The 18,217-nt window shown below is 37.7% G+C and overlaps 1 protein-coding gene across 1 annotated transcript in view; it reads right to left on the reverse strand.

Annotated features, from left to right (window-relative positions):
* LOC107294673 (dynein heavy chain 9, axonemal-like) overlaps window positions 1–18,217 on the reverse strand; it is a 112,567-nt gene that overhangs the window by 25,674 nt on the left and 68,676 nt on the right. The window contains exons 20-22 of the mRNA XM_015823924.1: window positions 14,138–14,331; window positions 10,278–10,426; window positions 7,641–7,768 (exon numbers count right to left, since the gene is read on the reverse strand). Of these exons, the coding sequence (XP_015679410.1) occupies window positions 7,641–7,768; window positions 10,278–10,426; window positions 14,138–14,331 (471 nt within the window). The remainder of the gene's footprint in view (window positions 1–7,640; window positions 7,769–10,277; window positions 10,427–14,137; window positions 14,332–18,217) is intronic.

Below are 18,217 nucleotides of genomic sequence, written 5' to 3' on the forward strand. Positions count from 1 at the left end.
TGGTTATTTGTTATATGTATCTATTGAAGATGTTTTACAGATAGTCTTTGACTTATGATTGGTTGCTTAATACCTGTTCAAAGTTATGATGAACTTCCCCAGGGGTATTTATGATCTGGTTCTGAAATATCAATGGTCAGGACACATGATTGCTTTTCTCATCGTCTGCCATCCCCTTCTCCTTTTGCCTTGAATTCATATGGAGTACTAACTTCGTAATAAGGAATTAGTCAATGAGTTAAATGGTTTTTGAAAATTTTAAAGTTAAATTTCATTAGTATGTTTTTCCTAATTCCATGATTCCATGGTTCTTTTAAAAATGTTAAATTAAAAAAAAACCTACTTTCTGGAAAAGTGTGATCATCAGCTATTCCTGGCTTTTGATATTGAAAATTCCATGTAATGTACATCCCTTTCCTTTTGAAGATTAACTTTGCTATGTGGGAGAATCTGAGCATATGCAAGCATGCTCCTATTAGAAAGGCACCCAGTGAGTAGTATTGAAAGGAAAGCAGCTACTTGTCTAATTTACCAGGGAAATGCACATACAATAGACATATGTGGGTACATGTTTTAAAACATTATTTGAAAGAAATTGGTGTTGCAATGGACTTCCATGATGGACACAGCTTTGCTTTTTGTGGGACCCTTAGAGTAATCAGTAAAATGAAAATCATGGAGAACAATTTGCTGGCAAACAGATCAGTGCATCAAAATCCCTCTCTAGATAAAGGGGAGGAGCTGAGATCACTGCTAGTGCTCCATTCAGATGCCACCCACAATGAGACTGTAAAACAGCAGTCTCTGAATCAAGAGAGTCAGCTTTACTTAAACTGTGCTTTGGACCCTTTAAAGGACACTGGGTTTGCCTTAATATCCTTAATCACTTCAAGCAATGGCTTGTTAATTGGGTTTTTTATTTGTTTCTTTGTTTTTTGATATTAAGAACCTTCAGAAGAACAAGTTACATTACACCAGATGATCCTCCTTCAATCCTTAGTGAAAGAAGCTTCATAAGAGCATTAAAAATATTCCGAAATAAGCAGCAAAAGGATGATTAGAATGTTGATTTTAGAAAGTTTTAAACAGTCTAAGGAACCAGATGGATTTGAAATAAGATTTGGAAACTAATTGTAAGAATTCTTCATGTAGATTGTTTAAAATTCTATTAAAATATATTAAGATGTAAAAAAAAATTCCTGTGGGAAAATATTGAGGATTAGATAAAAACGTGATAGGAGGGCTAGACACTAGCAGCAACCAGAAAGAACTAAAGATTATAATTTTACAAGACATCCACTAATATAGAATGGAGAAAAGTATATTAACTTTGGAGGAATTCAAGGATATTTGGCAAGAGTACACTCAGAAATTTCCTTTAAGACTTTAAATCTTGGATAAGGATTTAAAAATGACAAGATATACACAGAATTATATGGAAAAAGAAAAAATGTATTTTTAGAGAAAATGATAAGTTACTGTGTAAACTGGAAAGAAATATGAAATCGATTTATTTGATTAAGATTAAAATGCACATTTTGTTTCTGGTAACTCTTACTGGACTTTTGCTGATTAAAATTGAATGATGAGGTTTTCTAATTTGATTATAGATAAGGGATGAGATATGGGAAGAAGAGATCTTTAGCTGAAATGTTAGAGAAAATGATAAGTTACTGAAAGTGTTTATACTTATCCTGATATAGGATATGTAAAAAATATAGTTTACATATCTTTTATATTTTTTCTTTCTTTTCTTCCTTTTTTCTTTATACTTTTTATATTTTTTCATTGTTTATGTTTTTCTTGGTTTGTACTAGTTCTTTATCTTTTTTTAAATTTTAATAAAAATTATTATTAAAAAAGACATTGATGTTGCTAGGGTAACTCTTAGAAATAGTAGTATACAAACCAATAATTTATCTTATCACTGATCTTCTCCTACTCCAGTCAGCAGAGATGCAAAGAAAAAGTGTTACATCAGGATACTTTACATCTTCTATAGCTCAACCTTCCCCAATTGGTACCCTCATGATTGTTTGACTTGCACCTCTGAGGGAATTCCATTTCCAAAATATCTGGGGAATATCACGCTGAGAAAGCCTGGAGCAAACATTTTTGCCAGACCAGCTGACTGCATTGTGTATCATGATGTTAGCAAGATACTCAACACAGGCAACATAATTTATTAAAATGCTGCTTTTAAAAGCCACTCCTACCATAACTTTAAAATAAATTAGACCAATTCATAGTTTGTTATCAATAGCTATCAGTAATGATTATCTACCACATCAGAGGGAATATGCCTCACAATATTAGTTGTCAATTATTGGATCATGATCAGAATGACTCCTGCCATTACTGTGGGCTTCCTGAAGACTTCTGATAAATCACTGCAACAAACAAGATGCCAGAATATATAAAATTTAAATATAATAATAATAATAATAATAATAATAATAATAATAATAATAATAATAATAATAATAATAATAATAATAATAATAAAGTTGGAAGGGACCTTGGAGGTCATCGAGTCCAACCCCCTGCTCAGGCAGGAAATCCTACACCATTTCGGACAAATGGCTGTCCAGTTTCTTCTTAAAAACTTCCAGTGTTGGAGCATTCACCGCTTCTGGAGGCAGGTTGTTCCACTGGTTAATTGTTCTAACTGTCAGGAAGTTTCTACTTAGTTCTAGGTTGCTTCTCTCCTTGATGAGTTTCCATCGGTTGCTTCTTGTCTTGCGTTCAGGCGCTTTGGAAAATAGCTTGACTCCCTCTTCTTTGTGGCAACCCCTGAGATATAGGAATACTGCTATCATGTCCCCCCCTCGTCCTTCTTTTCATTAAACTAGACATACCCAATTTCAGCAGCCGTTCCTTATATGTTTTAGCCTCCAGTCCCCTAATCATCTTTGTTGCTCTTCTCTGTACTCTTTCTAGAGTCTCAACATCTTTCTTACATCGTGGGGACCAAAACTGGATGCAGTATTCTAAGTGTGGCCTTACCAAGGCATTGTAAAGTGGTATTAATACTTCACGTGATCTTGATTCTATCCCTCTGTTAATGCAGCCCAGCACTGTGTTGGCTTTTTTGACAGCTGCAGCACACTGCTGGCTCATATTTAAGTGATTTTCCACTAGGACTCCAAGATCCCTCTCACAGTTACTACTATTGAGCAAGGTACCCCCTATCCACCAGCTTTCTTCTGTTATGGGGGAGACCTTCCCTTCTTGGATCTAACTATGGCATAAATATGCCCTTCCTCTTGTATTAATGTGACTTTGACTTCCACCTTTTCCCCAATATACACCTGAAGCAGCTTTAAGTTGTCCTTGGGTGTTTCAGGGTTAAAGTAATGTTTTACCTCTTCAGCAGGCAGCAAGCCATTGGAATTTATTGTGGGTACAACCTCAGACACTTTTCTGACTATTCTTTCGGTGCCAGGGGATGGAATCAGCCTGACACCTCTGAGCAATAAATGTTATGCTAGTGTGGTTTATGGTGGGTGTCTTTCAGCCAAAGGAATGGCACATATACACTTACATCTTTAGGGGATTAGGTACCCCAAACCCATGAGCTTCCAGGCCTCTTTTTTGCAGTCTTCCCCCCCCCTCAGAATTCTCCAAAATACATTGGTGGGTTAAGAAAAATAAGTATGCTAAGCTTCCAAGCAGCTGCTGTAAGTAAAATTCCCTCAGTCTTCATTCAAATAGGGGAAAATAGGTCAAAAAGACTCTCGTCAGCTCTCAGCTAATAAAATAATAATTTTAAAACTGCAGATCCGACCAAAAATAATTGCATGCCCCTGTCTTAGCTGTATATTTTTCTTTTTTTTAAAAAAAAATATTTTATTGATTTTTAACATAAACACCTTAATATTTGGTAAACAGCGTGTTGTCTGGGCTTATATTTGCAAAGTAATCACTAACAATCAGCTGTATATTTTTCATTTTACTGATTATTCTAAGGGAATAGAAGAGCACTAGAAGATCCATGCTATAGTATCCCCACTGGGCAGTTGCTCCCCTCCCATTCAAATAAACACTACATAAGTAAAAGCCCCAATAAAAGCCTCTATAAATGAAAATGGAAACTGTTTCCTAAGATGCCATATACCTGTTTCAGATATCAGTTGAGAGGGGAGCATTAACCCTTACTTTTCTGTGCATTTCAACAATTCCAAAATCTGCTCCTCAAAAAAGGATCCCCAAATCCCTTGATACACACTGGGTGTGGGTTGTGCACATAAATAAAAAAAATAGCCTTGCCTCGTGCTAGATTTGAAAGATGAGGAGTTTTCCAGTGCAGCAAATGGACTATCACTCTTAAGAGGTAAAAAAAAACAAACAGTGCAAATTTCTCCCAAACAGTTCTGTTTTCTATTTATATTTCCATTGCATCACGTAAGGTGTTTTCTGAATGGAAAGAAAGCATCTCTGCAGAGTGCCCAAGTGCATTTTATTCTAGTGGCGGGCAAAATATATACTGTAGGGTACTCATGCCAGAAGGCATACAGTGAGGTTTATTTATGTTAGGATGATAGCGTGCAGAGGTTTCTAATGGCAAAAGAATACTAAGTTACCCTATTTTGTTTCTTAAAACCTCTTCAGGGCTGTAAAGTTATCCTTAGAGGGTGGTGCCTAAAGAAGAGTCAGAAGCATGGTGTACTATTTCTACTCTGATGGCTGGCAAAAGCAAAAGACATACAAAATGATCGTGTCCGCTTAAATGCGCCCAATTTATACATAGTCTGGAAATTCTGGGATGCAAATTTGGTTGGCAAAGAATTCAAGGTTTAAAGTGGTTTCGTTGGTTCCTTACTCAAACAAGCCTTCCACTTCTTAATGCTTAACAAGTCAACCAATTATTTAACATGCAACAGGGAAATTTCTGCCAGATCTTTTGATCAGTGCATTGCTATGGTTGAGCAGTTCCTTGTGATTTAATTTAGTACATGAACCAAATTCAGTACCACATTAATATATGAAAATGGGACAGCACATAGGAATTTTGTTAAGTCAATTGTGGAAGGAAGATGATGGCATTCTGATTAATAAGCAAAGACTATGGTTAAGAGAAGCTACTGTAGTGCCTAGATTCTTTCCCCCCAAATTCTGGCTTTCAGACAAAGATGTAGTTCACAAACTAGGACAGGGAACAGGATTTAAAGAAAGAAAAGAAAATTTAGGACCACTGACAAACATGTCATCAGTTTCATCACAATACAAAACCTCAAACAGAAACAGCTTGCTATCTGTCTCCAGGCCCTTTGCATGAGGTGCTGAAGAAAGTCACAGAAATACAGACCAGAACAAATATTGCTGCAACAAAACTATTATGGAATAATAATATGAATGAAAATCCAATCTTGTTACAAAATGTGAGGCTCTGCTTGTGCAGAAGTATAAGGCAATATTTTCTTAAACTGTTTCCCTCACTGGAAATAATTCTGGGAGTTATAATTCCTACACTTCCAGAAGACACAACCTAAGTAGTTTCACAGCTTTATATTGCCAAGTAACCTACCATCTACTATATTTTGGGTGGAAGTTATGGGATATATACTATATGTGCTGATTACTCAGACAATGCAGTTTGTATCTCTTAAAAGATTAAAGGAAAAGACTTTCAAGTCAGGAAGGACATATTAAAACTATTCTCAGGATCATTCTGTAGGCCCAGTTATGTCACAGAAAAGAGCATTTCACAAATTCAGATATGATTCTAAGCCTTAAATTAAGATTATCAATAGGATGCATTCTGGATGGTATGAAATAAATTAAGTTCCAGGCTCAGAAAGCTCCCTTTCCTGTCAAACTAAGGAGAGGCAAATAGAAAATGACTGTGCACATCAGCAAAGGGGAATGGCACTATAAACCTTTAGTCTCTACTAATGAGCCAGATAACGTCAGTGGGTGGGCTTTCAAGGAAAGGTTCCCTTCCCATTTCTGGCATTGCTTCTTCCAACCAGAAGTGCTTGGAAAAGGAAATTGTACTCAATATTATATTGTGGTGGACGCACACATTCTCCGCTTCCTTTCCTACTAGAAGTTACAAAAGAAATTTCAAGAGAGGAAAAATCTATGATGTGACTGAACTGGAAAAATATCTTTCCTTAAGCATTTTCCAGAAACAATATGGAGATGAACATCTGAGTGCTTCTAAGTGGCACATATTCGTTGTTCTTCTTGGCTTGATGTTTCCCAGGAAAACCCAAGAACCAAGGCAGTTTTACAAAAAGAAATAGCAGTCAACACTTTAAAATTCAAGAAGCAGGAAGAAGGTCCCAAGGGAAGAAAGAAAGTAATCATTTCAGAACGCTTCACAGATCCTAGGACTGCATTTATCTTGTCTCCTATATTAAGATAATAGTAAGTCAACCCAGAATAATTTTTGAAATAAATCCACAATCTTGATCTTCAAGGTTTAAATCCACCATGAACTGCAGTAGAAGGGGCCTTTCCATCTCATTTACTATATCCCCTCAGTCCTCTGGGCTGGAAGAGAAACATACTCTGGAAAGTGTATCAAAAACAGCAAAGATTAGGTACCTCGGGATTGGTGGATTTCCTTAAACCTGAGTGCCTGATTAATGAAAAAATGAAAATATGTACATAGTTGACATGGCTTTAATATTTCATGGAACCACTGAAATTCTCACCCACTCATCAATCCACCCCCATTTAAATGAGCCATATTTGCATGATTAAATAAAAAGAGCCAACATATAAGCAATTGTATGGCTCGGTGCCATCCTCATTCTCAAAGCTGAAATGCTCTCATCACAATCTCTTCCCTTCTCCCTTGGCTGAGAACTAGAGCCAAGTTCAGTCTCTAAAGACAGCTATGCCCGGGCAAAGAATTCAACTTCCTGAGCATTTTTTTCCCCCCACATTTTCTTTGAAGTTAATTTCTGTACCTTAAAATTATAAAAGTAAGTTGCAGTGAATCATGCCTTGTGATATGCCAAAACAATAAATGGTGACAGGATCAGAGGGCACAGCTTCAGGGTACACCTCACACAGGCAGATGCCAGAAAAATGAAAAATATGCAGAACATGCACAGCTAAATTCAACTTTTCTTGATGAAGAATTGAAACTCATGTTGATATATTTTCCTATACACACACACACATTCACATGCACACACGCAAACATATACATAATAAAAAATGGTATACTTAGTTATGTCAGTCATTAAAATGTGAATTTTACATTCAGCAATGAGGGTGGGTAGGAATCCCACTTGTCATTTTGGAACGAAGAATATATAAACCTTCAAATCCTTCTCAAGGCCACAGCAGGAAAAGGAGAGTTCAACCAATGGCTTTGTTTCCATGGGTTATTGAGCCTTTCTGAAGAAGTTAGCCATTACACCAATTTGCAAACTAAATGTACTGATGTAAAAACTAAATGTACAGTAGCCATTCCCAAGACAGCACAATGCAGATGGCTTTTTTAGTCTGCAGACTCCATTATTCTTAGCCACCAACATAATGGTCACACAGGCCGGTATTTCTACAGAGTTCTAGGCAGCGGAAGACTGGGAGATTTGCTCCTGTGTTTCACCTGTCTGGATAACAGATGGCTTGAAGGCAGGCAAGAGACCTCTTCTCCCAAACCAAAAGAGAACACAGACCTGCAAGATAACCCAGTGTCCTTCTGCTGCTGCCAGGTCGAGGGCTTGTTCTGCTACTATCTCTTGACCTTGCCCCAGTGAGACATTATGGAGATTCCGGTTGTTAAATGTGTAGCCAAGTTTCTTTCCTGAAAGGAGAAAGTAAGCACTTCAGTCCAGAAAAAAAAAACAATGCCAGCAACTCACAGTAGAATAGTAGCCACAGATTTAGCTTTGTACCAGATCTACTATCTTGATTAGCTTTGCAGCCTTAAATAGGGACTGCAATGCACAACAAATATGGCTGTGTGGGTGTTAATCCTCTCCCATTTCTCTTCCTATCTAAAGTCTCATCACTAAGCCTCATGGCCAAATCTGCTGTTTAATTCCCCAAGTGCACTGCTGCAAATAGTACTTTATATCTTCATAGATTGTGACGGTGTTTGGGAACAATATTGCACTACACCCTAAGATGATTATCTCCCATGATGCTGCTGGCTGTTTCTTAAGGCAACTTCAGTAATTCCAATCCAAATTGCTGTGAGCTGGCAATGGGGCCTGAATGGTTATTCCCCTTGCTTCTTGCTCCTCCCATCCATGCAAAAAAAGGCGAGCCTCTTTAGATGACTCCCAGGTAGTCTGGTCTAACAGGGCCTGCCTTTAAGGACTGTTCCATCCTCACAAATCTCTTTGCCTTTCCTTTGTTTTCCCAGATACTTGCACATAGATGCCTTCCCACCCCAATTCCCACAGTATCTCCTTTTATATTGCACAGACTATTTGTTTACTTTTTTTCCTCCGCTTACTGTGCAATTGTTGCTCTGATGCTACAGTAATTCAAGGAACAAGAAATGGGAAGCTCTTTTGCTCCTGAATTCCTTTGTAAGATAATGACAACTTTCCAGTAAGGATATACTGTAGAAAAATGATGGGAGGGTTGGGAAGGGAAGGGATAAAAAAAAAGCACAGAGATCATGTTCTTTTTTAAAAGATATATGTAAGGTTATATTTTTTTTAAAAAAAGTTGTTAATTGTTGGCCCACGGTGACCAGCCATTGGAGGGAAAAGGTATACCAAGCACCACAGCCAATTGGATCTGGGGTTGCTACCAAAATGCCACAGAGGCCATCCACCTGAAGGGTTTAAGAGAGCTTGGATCAGAACACAGTAGTTTTGGATCAAAACTGGAAGACACCGATGCTGATGCGTTTGCAGTGGGCTGGAATTGGAAGCCAAGCAGAAAATGTGGATCTGCCTTTTGTTCAATGCTCCAATGATGCTTCAACTTGCTATGGGTCAAATGGAGAGCAACTTGAATCCAAGTTTAATGCAATATGAGCAAACTCTTAGGTGGAATGAAGAGGTACAAGAGAGTTTAGATTTAGAACAACCCAAGATGTTTTTAGGTTTTTTGCTACTGACAATTCAGAATTGCTACAAAGGTAAGAAAAACAATGTTCTGTACAGGTGAGGAATTAACACCTTTCTGTGAGCAACTACTGCAGACATTTCTAATTATCTTTTCTCTATTTACACTCATGCTCTTAGGAGATGCGGTGCAATCAGATGTGCATTAGATCCTTCTGATTAAAATAACAAAAAGCTCTTTACTGCAATTGGACAAACAAATCACACATCAAAACCAGATTCTGACATCTGGTTCTATATTGGTCCAAAGAGAAAATATGGGAATAAGCCATAGCATTCTTTCACACATCTGTAATATACAACTGCAAGGATTTATGATGCATCTGTATCCTGAGTGCTCTGATTGGCATATACTCCCATCTAAGACAGCATGCCAACATCAGTGGTTGACATAAAAACTGTGATTATTTTCAGACGTACAAGTTGTGAGTTCAACAAACAACAAAGGGAAGGCTGTAACTCTTCTTGTGTGTTGCATATTAATGGATTATCATGACCCACAGGGTCTGCAAATAAAAATCCATTTGCCAATTCTACACAATGGATGCTAACCTCAAAAGCTTCCTGATCTTTTTGATAATGTGGCTTGCATACAAACACACTGCTTTTGCATTGAGTCAGAATCCAGTAAGTTTCTCGGTGTCATGTCTTTCATAGGAATTGGGTAAACATATGATTGTGCATACTGGATCAAACTGAATTCCAGGTGGGTATAGCCTATCTCAGCCTACATTTTGCAGCTCTTCAATTCATCCTTTTGCATATCCTTACATTCAGGTCTCAACTCTTTCATCATAACCACATAGCAAACCTCATACTAGGAAATCTTATCCATCCGTATCTCAGACTCTTAGGATCAGGAAAGGTTTGGGATTATTCACTCAGTCTCAGGAGTTCCCAACACAATTACTTTATGTAGATATCTGTTATCAGTGGTCTTCTCAAAGCCAATCAAAACAGAGGCTGCATCAGGCATTTTGCGCTGCTAGACACAATTCAATAGTCAGATGTGAAAATAGGACTGCTGTGCCAGGTGTTTGAGTGGAAGGGACAAAAAAATGGAGGTGTAAATAAATAAATTATAAGATGATGGGTTTTATGGCAGTGTGGCTAAATTGAAAAACAAATGCCTCTCCCTAGAATCAAAGAAAGGGGATTTTATTTGTTTGTTTTTGATAAAGCAAGTTCATATGCAGTAATGTCATTTGGCTTCTGATGTATTGTATTTACCATGTTTTTCTACATCTTTCAAGGGATCCACTCCAGGTGAGAGGATAAAGAACATAGGGGTCTCAGGTCCTGACTCTTCATACGATGTTGCGAAATCCAGAGATCGTCCCGCCACATATTTGCTCCCAAGCTTTTCTTCCACAAAATCCCTGTTGGAATAGAATGCTAAAGGATTATATGTGGCAATTACAATGTGTTTACTAAATTAAGGAAACAATTTACTGTAAGATGTGAGAATTACTTATCCTAGACTGAAGACTCAATATTCCCACCTCCCAAATCCAATACCAGAAAAAAAAAGTAAGATGTGGAAGAACTGTCAGCTTATTCACCTAATATGCCAGCTGGCAATACTGAAAGAGAATATTGACTTGAGGTCCCAGAGAGAGAAGTGAATGGCTTTGTTCTTAAGCATTGCTTTGACCAATCATATGCTCTGCCCTTGAGAAAGGTTAGATTTTCAGAAAGCTCAAGATTGCAATAAGATCTACTTTATCCGTCTTATGAAAACAATGGGAATGCATTTTAAACAAGAAATATTTATGCTTTTAATAAGAGGTCTTAAGGTTGCCAATACTGTGATACCAATGTTATTGCTTATTGCTACAAACTACCCAAATGATTAAAACTATTAAAACTTTAGATGCATTGAATGCAAGATACTGAAACTTTAGAATGGGATGGAGAACCATCAGACTAAGGGAAGAAATGGTAAAGAACAAGCTTATACGGCAATATATTTGTTATCTAGTCTTATACGCAATATACCATCATTCTTCTTAGTCATGATTTAGAAAAAGACAGCTATTGCTATTGCTATAAAATCTAACTTTTCTCAGGAATCAACTTGTGTATTTACATACAGGCCATATTTAAAAAATATGTTAAAAAGGAATACCAATACAGTATATGCATCTTCCTAGGTCCACTCCCTTCCTGAGCACCATTGTCAGAAAACCACCCTCTGTTGTTTGCTTTTTCTACTACATCATCTGTGCAGTACCTGTGGAGCTACTAAATAAATCGCTTGTTTGACTATGTGCCATCCAGTTAGTGTTGACTCATAGCAACCGCATTAACATCTATGGAGATTCTTAATCATCCAGGTCATGGTTGTCCCAAAGGCACTTTTTCAGGAGGCCACTAGACTTTCTTGTTTTTTCTTTGAAGACGTTTCAACTTCTCATCCAAGAAGCTTCTTCAGCTGTGACTGGACGGTGGGGAATGGCAGGATTTATATTCCTTGCAGACAGAATGCAAAAGAATGCAAATGACCAGCTGCCTGCAACCCTTCCATTCCCACCATCCAGTCAGAGCTAAAGAAGCTTTTTGGATGAGAAGTGAAACGTCTTCAAAGAAAAACAAGAAAGTGCAGTTGTCTCTTGAAAAAGCACCTTTGGGACAATCACTTTAACAGAATTTCTCCAGAAGGAGCTCTCTGTAATCTGGGTTTCCAATAGTTTACACTTCTACAGAGAGGTGTTGATTGATTGATTGATTGGTTGATTGATTGGTTGGTTGGTTGGTTGACTGATTGATTGATTATGTCCTGTCATTTTTGACTCCTAATGACCACATAGGTTTTCTCTGTAATAATCTATTCCAACCTATGCTTTCAAGACTCCCAAGGGTGCACTCATTGCCACTGTAACTTGCTCCATCCACCTTACTGCTAGTTATCTTTTTCTCCTCTTTCCTTCCACCTTTCCCAGCATTATACCCTTCTCCAGAGAGCTGGGTCTTCACAAAATATATCCTTGCTAGGATAATTGGAGGATAATAGTTCTTTTACTGCAGATGTCAAAGTTGGGAACCCACTGATAAATCCACTACATTAGATGCGTTCAAAATGGTTTTGAAGAAAAGGCTGGGCAGACCATCAGATATTCCTTCCTAGTGAGAAAGGCTGAATGGTGGATTTTCCAAATTTTGTGATTCTTTAATTCATGAATATGGAATTGTTTTTCTACAATAATCCTGCAGCTGCTGAACATTAAATTAGAACCTTTGAGTCCAGAGACATAATCAGATATCCAACCGATGACTAAATCAGTGTTTCCCAAACTTGGTGAAGTTACCCAAAATGGGTAAAGGTCGTTTTTCTTCTGGTAACAACTCATGAACCCATCACTCAATCACAACAGGGACGTTTAAATAAGGATCTTCTGATAATTGGTTTTGGGCAATGAAGAAAAAGATTCTGGAAGCACTGTGTTAAACAATAAAGAAATCCTGGTGGAGCAACATTTCGCTTTTCTCAAAGCACTCATACCATTGTTGTGTGCCTGCCTGTATATTGCTAAGCCTGTTTTATTAAATAACTTATAACCAGTCAACAACAATTGGCTTCTTGGTATTATTACTTATTTATTTGTTTTTTTTCCTGTAGGGATGAATAATGCTACAAGCCCTATTTTTTCACAGAACCTCAGAGAAATAACAGACAAAAATGTTACAATAAATTATAGAGCTTGCTTGTGCCAGAATAGTTTATTTTTAACATTTGAGAGGTAGAAGGTAGATGTCTTGCCCTCGGATGTGCAAGAACGTAGAAATCTGCTTGTCGTGAAGATGCCAAGACGGGCTATTCTTTTCCTTGCTAGCATTTTTAATAGCAGAAATTATTGTAGAAAGGCAATAATGAGAAGATGTAAAGGAAACCTTTCTGTAAAAGCAGTTTCATTTTGCAATAAGCCAGGATTGTGCGAGGAGGATTGCACAGGATAACCCAGTAACTATTACGATTGTTTAAACTGGGTTTTTTTTTAAGCTGATGCTTGACTTACATGAAATGCCCCTGGGACAATTCAAAAACCTTACAAAATGCAAAACAGTAGATATAACATGGGGAGGAAATCTGGTTTTATAGGGGTTTCTATTTTTATGTTTTGTATTTGTACTGTTTTTAATACGCTGTGCACCGCCCTGAGTCCTGCGGGAGAAGGGCGGTATATAAATTAAATTATAATAATAATAATAATAATAATAACTTTGAAGTAATTGTTATGATTTAATTAAATGGTTGAAGAGAAGCTCATGTTAACAAAATGTCAGGTTTATATATATTTTATTGGAGCGAGGTTTTCCATTTCTGCAGAATTTATAATCCAAAAGGAAAGAAGTTTGGAATTCTCTGATGAGTCCTCTCCTACAAGTGGAATCTGCAAGGATACCGTAAGATAGATGCTCCCTTTTCCAGATTCCAGCCACTGCTCCGCTTCCTAACAACATTCTGATATTTGTCTGTATCAGTGTTGCTCAACATTGGTATGTCAAGTAAGGGTCTTGTGATGGATCAGGTGTGGGTGTATCAAGTGAGGGTCTTGTAATGGCTCTTGTAATGGGTCAAGTGTGAGTCTTCAGTGAGGGTCTAATGATGGGTCTTGTGATGGGGAGGTTACATCAGATCGGGGTCATTGGGAGGTGAACTGTTGGCGGGAGGGGGGGCCTACATGGGTTGGTTGAGGGTCGTTGCTGTCTCTGGTTAGCTGTGTGGTTGATTTGGATTCTGAGGGGTTCATAGGCTGGTTGTAGGTCAATGTGTCTGTTGATGGAATTGCTTGTAGAGTGCCAGGCTTCAACTAGATCATGTCAATAAATTGTGTGTTACTTGCATCCTATTCAGACAATCAAACCTGAAAATAGTAACGAGTAAATGGACATTATTAAATCTATTCTGATTAAAGACAAAAATGAGGAGATAATCACAACGCACAATTAAAAATGATTCACTGTAAGCCAGAAATGGGATTCTAGAAGGACAAGAGATGACTCATCTGGCATTTCTTGGATACTTAGCATCAGAAGCTTAGAGTTTCACTCTGTTGACTAAGGCATGGCTCAGAATTTTATGAACTCACCGGACAGCATAAGTCATACGGTCAGGTCTTAGTGCTCTCATCATACACAGATGCTGCAAAGCTGACTTATTCTTCCATTCCTGAGGAAACCTCTCCTTTTCAGGGCATTCAGATTCCACTAACTTCTTCCAACGCTTGGCAGACCCTTCAATGTCACGGTCAAGGTTCCGAAATTGTTCCATGGATGACAGGGCCTGGAAAAAAAGAAAAATGGTCACCCAATGGTTTCTGAAACCAATAAAAAAGAAACAGCTGCTGGAAATTCAAGACTCAAGACTGCTGAACATCACAGTACCAAATACTTAAAAGCATTTTGTAACTTTTTTCTTTTGTTGCAAAGATGGGATATGTAGATTTCAGAACTGTTTGGTTTTAATCATCCAAATTTTAGGGACATCCATGCAAATTTCTCAGAACATCAACACGTCTTTCAAATAACTTCATTACAAATTTATTCTTCAAATTAACCATTGGCAAATACAATGAAAACATGGAAACAAAATATTGAAAGAAACAGAGGTAGGCCCCTTTCTCAAGAGGCCATTCTTGAACCAACAATCCTGAATAATTATCATCCTTTCTCCAACCTTCCCTTTTTAGGGAACATTGTTGAAAAGGTGATCAGTATGCAGTTGAGAACACTAGAGAAGACAGATTATTTGAACTCATAGCTCCTGCTTGATGAGCAGGTGGTAACTATGGTCAAGAAGAACTTCACACAGCTTTATCTAACGTGCCAGTTATGCCCTTTCCTGGATCGGGAGGCTCTTCAGACAGTCATTCATTCTCTGATTACTTTATAATACAGCTACTGCAGTGCATTCTACATGGGGCTGCCCTTGAAAAACATTCACAAGCTTCAACAGGTCAGAATGCAGCGGCATGGACAATGATGAGCATGCTCTGCAAGCTGTAATGGCTACTGGTTTACTTCTGGGTACAATTCAAAGTGCTGATTGTAAAATTCTTCATGACATGAGGCATGGTTACCTGATAGGCCACCTGTTTCTTGTGATGTCTGCCCAACCAGCACAAGCCAACAGTGTTGGCATGCTTCGGGTCCCTTCAATTAAGCAATTTTTTTGGAACCCAAGAGGTGTTCTCTGTTATGGCACCTGTTATCTACAATAAAGATCCCTTTCAGATCTGGGTAACTCCCACCCTGATAGCACTCCAGAGGGCCTTAACAATTTGGCTGTTGTCCTGGGCACTGGGTTAGGATGGCTGGAACCCTTATGAGTTTTGCTGATATACGTTTCTCATGTTGCTGGCTAGATTTGCCTTTTTTTCTTCTTATCTTATTTAGAATAGAATAGAATAGAATAGAATAGAATAGAATAGAATAGAATAGAATAGAATAGAATTACAATACAAGCTGGAAGAGACCTTGGAGGTCTTCTAGTCCAGCCCTCCGCTCAAGCAGGAGAACCTATACCATTTCAGGCAAGTGACTGTCTAGCCTCTTCTTAAAAATCTCCAGCGATGGAGCGCCCACGATTTCTGAAGTTAAGCTGTTCCACTGGTTAATTGTCCTCACTGTCAGGAAATTTCTCTCTGATCAGTTTCCAACCATTGTTTCTTGTCCTGCCCTCTGGTGCTTTGGAGAATAGTTTGATGTCCTCTTCTTTGTGGCGGCCCCTCAAATACTGAAATACTGTTATCATGTCACCCTATTTCTTCTTTTCTTTAGATTAGCCAAACCCAAGTCCCGCAGCCGTTCTTCATATGTTTTAATCTCCAGGCCTCCTTTTAGTTGGGGGGCAATTTTCTATCCAATGTTGTTTCCACATATTGTGTATGTTAAAATCATCTTCTACAAGTACTATAGGTGCTATAAATGGCTGGATGTCTAGATTTCAACTTGTTTCGCTCCAGGCAGGCTACGTCGCTCAATATTGGCAGCTGGAAGTTATCAATAATCTTCAGCTATTCTTGTCGAAGTTTGTCTTTTACCTTGAAAAAATCACCTGGATTTGACCAGCCCCGTGCAATATGGACAATGCTGAACTGACTTCGCACTGGCCACAGTAGATGTACAGATGCCCTCTATAAATGGGATAAAATACCATCACCGAATTGTGACTGCAGGGCCGGGAAACAAACTATTCAACATATAGTGTCAGAGTGCCAAATCAGAGCCTATAATGGAGACTTTGCTGATTTCCTGGCTGTGACAAATGGAAGCAAAAAATTATATCTGTCATCTAGACATATGTTTATAATATTTTAGATTTTATACTTCATGTTTTGTATTTTTATCTCTTGTGTTTTTATTGAAATGTGATGTGAATGTGCCATACGATAAATAAAAAATGTTTTTGTTGGTTTTCTCTTTTTGACTTGTATTGTATTTTATTGTCTTTATCACACGGAGAGCTACCCAGAATCATTCTGTACTCAGGCAACACCTAAATCAAGTAGTTAAAATTAAAGTATAATTATATCATTAAGGCAAGTCAAAGAATATATGGTAACATCTCTTTTTTCTGAACAGTTCCCAAGAAACCATTGTGTGTGTGTAAAGTTTTCAAATAAAATATTTAAATACAACAGCTGCACCCAGTCCCAGATCAGCAAAAATGTTTACAATGTTTTCATGTAAAATATCCCACCATGAAAGTTTGCTTTTAATATCATATACATTGCAGGTCTGCTATAAATGTGGATCCTGGCCTATAAGGGAACTACCGTACTTTTCTCTCTGCTAGAGTCCTTTCTTTCCTACGCCCCCCTTCAGTTTTATTTTGTGTTACTTGAATGTTCCTGTGTTCAAAGAAGTTATAAAAGCTTAATACTTTCTTTTCCTTCTGCTTCCATTGTTGCTTGGGCTAAGAGAGGAAACGGACAGATGGGTTATTCAGCTATATCCATTCCCATTCATTGAACTTAATTTTTATTCAAACAAACTAAAAACTTTAGAGAAGAAAAAAAAACAGACTCTAATGGTATTCCCAAAAGGAATCTTAAATGGGAATGCCATTTAGGAAAAGAAATCTAATCTTTCATTTTCTGACCTCCAGCTGTTTAATCATAAGGTCCAAATTCTCCTTATTCTGAGCCGCATAGAGAATATTTCAAGAGTTTTCATACCGAGTGGCCAATTTACTTTCACCATAAAACCATACAGAGAGAGAGAAAAAGAAGAAGCTGCAGGTATCTTTGCATGAATCTGGGGTTGTATTAATTTACCCATCGTGGCACCTGCATTCCCTTCTAATGAAATGCCATGATTATTTTATGTAGCTGGGATACTGCCTAGTAGTCCTCCACTCAAAACTGTCCCTAACAATGCTTGTGCGGGGGGGGGGAGGTAGCAAAGAACAGATAAAGGTCAGGAAATCCATAATCAGTGCATTATATCAGAAAAATTCTTCAAAGAATCAAAGCAACAAAATGGAAAGATTAAATTATGACTCTGACATTCTACCATGTTAATATTTTTAACCTACAGTAGCTGCTCAATAAAGCTATAGGCAGGTTTTATCATATAAGCTTCATTTTTAAAACTGAAAGCATTAGCAAAGTTCAGTGAGCATGCATACATGAAGCATTGAAGCAAAATTACTTTCCTACATTTATTACATAATACCTTTGCAGCAACTTTTTCATTTCTGCAAAATGACAGAGATGATTGGATTTGATAGGATAGAAGAAGATAATCCCTACTATCCAGGCATACTCAGCTCATAATAAAGTGCTTCCTAACTGATCTTAGTTTGATTGGGAAATTAAGGAATAGGCCTAGCTAGGATTTGCAGAAATGACCACCACAGAATGCCAGGGTTTAGGATCCACTGGGGAACCAAAAAGCGTTCCAGAAGAAAATAATAACAAACCACTTCTGCAATATTGTCAAGAAAAATGCATTGATGTGTCCACGAAATCAACCATCTTCTGAAGCACTTCTAAAATTACAACTTTTCTTTTGTTTATTTTTACAATGATGGTGAACATGTAAATAAAAGGGGGAACTTTAGCATCACAAGCCCTGAGCTTAGTTCTAGTGCATAATGTATATTACATGTATATGTTCTTAAACTGTCTACAGAAGAACTAAAAACAAAGATAGAGCTATCTAAA

The sequence above is a fragment of the Protobothrops mucrosquamatus genome, unplaced genomic scaffold (genome assembly GCF_001527695.2).
Source record: "Protobothrops mucrosquamatus isolate PMUCROS unplaced genomic scaffold, P.Mucros_1.0 scaffold2050, whole genome shotgun sequence".
Classification (NCBI taxonomy): Eukaryota; Metazoa; Chordata; class Lepidosauria; order Squamata; family Viperidae; genus Protobothrops; species Protobothrops mucrosquamatus.